We start from the raw sequence: 4670 nt of genomic DNA, 5'->3' as shown, positions 1-4670 counted from the left end.
TCCGCTTTTGGGAGCCGTTCCCCTCGACTATGCACCGTCCTTTAAGTCCATGGTACACAACCATGTGCCCGACACTCATAGACCTGCCACCACTGGTTCTCGTTCTCATCTCTAATTTAATTAGTATAGATTAGTGGTTTTCAACGCCATCTCGAATCGTGATCATCAAGAACGAATAAGGGATAAAACCGTTAAATAAGATAATTGATTAAACAAGATTCGAATAAACAAATTAAAATAGAACGTTACATGTGTGTATTCATGGTACATACAGTGTTAGTTTCGTTTTAGCTTCGTTGAGTTTAATATGTAATTCGGGGTTAACCGTTCCCAACGTTTACGAGGTATTTAGTAAATACCTCGAGCTCGTAGCTATATCACTTTCAATCGATTAAAGTTAGCATCATTATTAAAATACACGCAAGTCTCGTTCTTAGGCAGCCATTATTCAAACAATACTTGAAAGACAATACTTTAATGATTCAACAAGTTTCCAATTGTACAGGTCACTGAAAACGAAGAAATAAAATGGACAAACCGGTGTCATCGGACATCGTCTTAATCGCTGGTAACTCGCATCCGGAACTAGCGAACCTGATCGCAAAGTAAATATCCGTACAAAATATATTCCGGATAAAATTTTGACGATTTTAAATGTTTAATGCATAATAAAAACTCTGATTCCAGTCGATTGGGAGTGAAGCATGGGGCATGTTCCGTGTACCACAAATCGAACCGTGAAACCATGGTAGAAATCAGCGACTCGGTGCGCAGCAAGGATTTATACATAATCCAAACGGGGACCAAAGATGTGAACAACAACATAATGGAGTTATTAATAATGGCGTATGCCTGCAAGACTTCGTCGGCTAAGAACATAGTCGGAGTCATCCCTTATTTACCTTATTCTAAGCAGTGCAAAATGCGAAAGCGAGGTTGCATTGTGTCGAAGCTGCTAGCGAAGATGCTGTGCAAGAGCGGACTGACACATATAATTACGATGGACCTCCACCAGAAGGAGATTCAAGGATTCTTCGACGTGCCAGTAGATAATCTGAGGGCCAGCCCATTCCTGTTACAGTACATACAAGAATCCGTGCGTAGATGTTCAATAATCATCCTATAAACCTATTGAATGTAATATTATTTTTGAATGAAATAATTTCTTAAAATAGATTCCTGATTATCACAACTCGGTAATAGTAGCCAGGAACCCGGGAAGTGCGAAGAAAGCGACAAGCTACGCTGAGAGGCTCCGTTTAGGAATAGCAGTGATTCACGGAGAACAGAGAGAGGCCGAATCAGATATGAACGACGGACGTTACTCTCCTCCGGCATTGGCTTCGAGGACTATGGAAGTAGGCGTGGGAGTTCCAATGCATCCAGCTAAGGAGAAGCCACCGATCAACGTTGTAGGAGATGTGGGAGGTCGCATCGCGATTATGGTTGTACGTTATTATCAAATTCAATGGAACGTTAAGATCCTTCACAATTATTTAGCATCACGATCATGGCGATACGCTATTATTAGATTTAATGATTAACATCTTTGACGATTATTTATATTTCTTTTTGGTCTTAGGATGATATGATCGACGACGTACAGTCTTACGTAGCTGCCGCGGAGGTTCTTAAGGAAAGGGGGGCGTACAAGATCTACGTTCTTGCTACCCATGGTCTTCTGAGCTCTGACGCCCCCAGACTGATCGAGGAATCACCGATCGACGAGGTATTATTTAAATCCTAATGAAATTTTACATCCTCTTCCTAGGAGACCCTGGATTAATCTCGATGTTCTCCTCAGGTGGTGGTGACGAACACGGTGCCCCACGATGTCCAGAAGATGCAGTGTCCGAAAATAAAGACAGTGGACATCAGCATCCTGCTGGCAGAAGCGATCAGACGTATTCACAACAAGGAATCCATGTCCTACTTATTCAAGAACGTCACTTTGGAAGATTAAACGGAACTACTAGGAAGAGCGCACCGATCCATATTCGAACGAATAAAAGCCGAGCGTTCATTTATCCGTGATGAACCACGAGAGCACAGTCATTTAACAGTGGTCGACCTCGACAGCGGACATTGCAGTTTTATCGAGTGGTCTAGAGACAGTTTAACGGGCTTCGAGGATTGTCCACGGTCTATGAGATACATAAACACGCGCGATGCTGGATTTAATGTCTATTAGAAGTTTCCGATTTTGAAATCCACAAAGATTGTTCTGACGTTCTGACGCTTGTTCGTGCTTGTTTTATTATTAATTAAGTGGATTATTATAACAATCGATCCTTATAATTAGTATTAGTTGCCACGTTAGTCTCGCCTATAGACTTTTTAGTTTACAGACAGACTGGCTGTTACGATGCATTTTAATCATGTGAAACGGATCATTAAATTGATGATAGATTATGAAGGAAGACATGTTTACACACCTGTCACGATTTCCAGCGAGAGACTCGTCTGACGCGTGTCCGTGAATGTATGTACGCGTATACATCGCCCTTTCTTTATTCTCTCTCTCTATATATATATACAGGGTGTCCCATATAACACTTTTCACGATTTTTCAAGTACTTGCGACAATCTGACAAAAAAATATTATCAACAAAAGTTGATCAGTTTTCGAATGGCTATACATTGCAAGAAAAAAAGTTGGAAAGAAAATATTTTTTACTATTGTCAAAATCACGTTCATTTTTTTAAATGGCACTTTGTATTTTTGACTTAACAGTATTATAGTCCGTATCAAGACAAACTCAACGACTTAGATACCATGACCTTCGGATGACCTTCTTTGTCAAAATTTTCATTTCTTTGCCTTCAAGGGTGGCTTATACAGGGTGAGTCAGGAGACCCAGAACACTTGAATACCATTGTTGGATTTAAAGGTACGAAATTCAGCTACATGGGAACTTGAATAATTTCGAAGAACGCACATCGCCATCATAACGTTATTTTTTGTTGTATCACGTTTTTCGGTTTTTTTTTTTAAGGTCACTAACGATTTTTTTACATCGAACTGCATACTTTTCTCCTTGTGTAATTGTAGCCGACATTTAAACGAGTTCAATTATGTATCACAATGTGACCTTTGAATGACCTTCGACCCAGAAAAATGGAATAAATAAAAATTAACGTGTAAGATTCACTTGCTTTACTTTTGTTACGCTAATATATGTATATAGCGAGAGAAAGAAGTACGGATGTTCCATTCTCAAATTGATCCTGAATCGGAATTCGAGACTTGATTGTTTATCAATGACCTGCTCGAAACATCACTGCTGCCCATGTGTGTTATTTTCAAGTATCGGGGTTCGGCACATTGACCTAGTGACGTTCTTCTAGGAGCAGGTAAACTCAAAGACGAACGACGATTAAGTTCAACTCTAATTCTCTTTCCATTTTTTATAATTTTAGCTACTCTGTAATTTATAAAGTTGTTAGTTATTTCATTGAGTATGTTACATTTATTTAGCGAACGTAACTAACGACTAATTGCTTTGTTTTCTGTAATATTTAAACAATTTCTTAGTTGCTCTTGCATGTAACTATTGTTTTAATCCTACGTTCTCGTCACGAGCGTCGCATCGGGCGCGGCGACGCACGGTTATCGCTCCCCTGGTCGCCCGCTATACGGACGCTCTGATTGGTCGGGCGTTTTTCGTTAATAACTCGACAACCACGCCTCGAACAACATTTTGACAAAGGGAAATATTGTTCAAAATCATCTTAGGAACCTTCATTAAAAAAATGTATCACCAGTTCTAAGACACCCTGCATACAAACTTAACTTATGTATGTTTAGAATGCGCAGTCGTGAGTATGCTCTTGAATAAGCAGTCCAAAGCAGACTAAACGTTAGATAAGCTAAGAAAATTAAAACTATGCTAGGTGTCCAATAAAAGACAAGTTCGGAAGGCACAGATGTCACATTGTTGTTACAACTGTTAAACATTTTTTGGCGGTGGCACGAATACTTTATAAATTTATCGGGAAACGTACAACCTAGAAAACCCACGTAACAAGCGTATTAATAGATTACTTTCACAAGTGATAATGGTAAAATATCAATTTTCGATTCTTACATGTTTTATTTATATATGTAATCCGTTTTTTACCCGTCCCAGACAGGTCCTGGCATCAGGAAGGTTCCTAGACAGTACCAGTATTGCTTTTTCTGCTCAATAAGACAAAACTTTTACAAAATTTTACAAAAGATTCCGAAGTTATAGAAGTGCATATACAGGGTGTCCCAGGACTAGCGGTACACATTTTAATGGGAGGTTCCTGAGGTGATTTTAACCTGTTAAGCGTAGAATTTAGTTTTAAAAAGCCCCCACAGTGTGCAGAATTAAAATCAGTCCACCACAATCTCTAATGTGGAGACCAAACATGTACCAACCACTTATCATTTGGCTGACTCCCACCACCTCCGTATAAAATACTTAGCAGTTCTATTGGTAATATAAAAGAAACAATAAAATAATATTCTTGTTGTATTTTATTAAAATTTCGAGTTTTTATAATCGATGGTAATTTTATATTTTTCACGACGAGTATACACGTCGAACGCACCGTAATAGAGATTTGGTTTGACGTGTATACACGTCAAACACACTTAACAGGTTAAACGTTAAATTTAGGACATACACTATTAGAAAACATGA

At 38.8% G+C, this 4670-nt stretch overlaps 1 protein-coding gene across 8 annotated transcripts; it reads left to right on the top strand.

The window, feature by feature from the left end:
- Positions 1–82: 82 nt before the first annotated feature.
- On the top strand, positions 83–3151 carry LOC108627943 (phosphoribosyl pyrophosphate synthase-associated protein 2). Of its 8 annotated transcripts, none has more exons than XM_018029560.2 (6): positions 83–251; positions 506–605; positions 688–1096; positions 1176–1448; positions 1583–1729; positions 1805–3151. In XM_018029560.2, the coding sequence occupies exons 2-6, from the start codon at positions 529–531 to the stop codon at positions 1961–1963; spliced, it is 1065 nt and encodes a 354-aa protein (XP_017885049.1). In that variant the 5' UTR covers positions 83–251; positions 506–528; the 3' UTR covers positions 1964–3151. The 8 variants fall into 8 exon arrangements, with proteins under 8 accessions (XP_017885049.1, XP_017885050.1, XP_017885048.1 ...); XM_018029561.2 differs by having other exon boundaries at positions 83–264; XM_018029559.2 differs by having other exon boundaries at positions 83–275.
- Positions 3152–4670: the final 1519 nt, after the last annotated feature.

The sequence above is a fragment of the Ceratina calcarata genome, unplaced genomic scaffold, assembly GCF_001652005.2.
Source record: "Ceratina calcarata isolate Rehan_Ccalc_2016 unplaced genomic scaffold, ASM165200v1 scaffold48.2, whole genome shotgun sequence".
NCBI lineage: Eukaryota > Metazoa > Arthropoda > Insecta > Hymenoptera > Apidae > Ceratina > Ceratina calcarata.
This window is presented reverse-complemented; position numbering and strand designations above follow the sequence as displayed.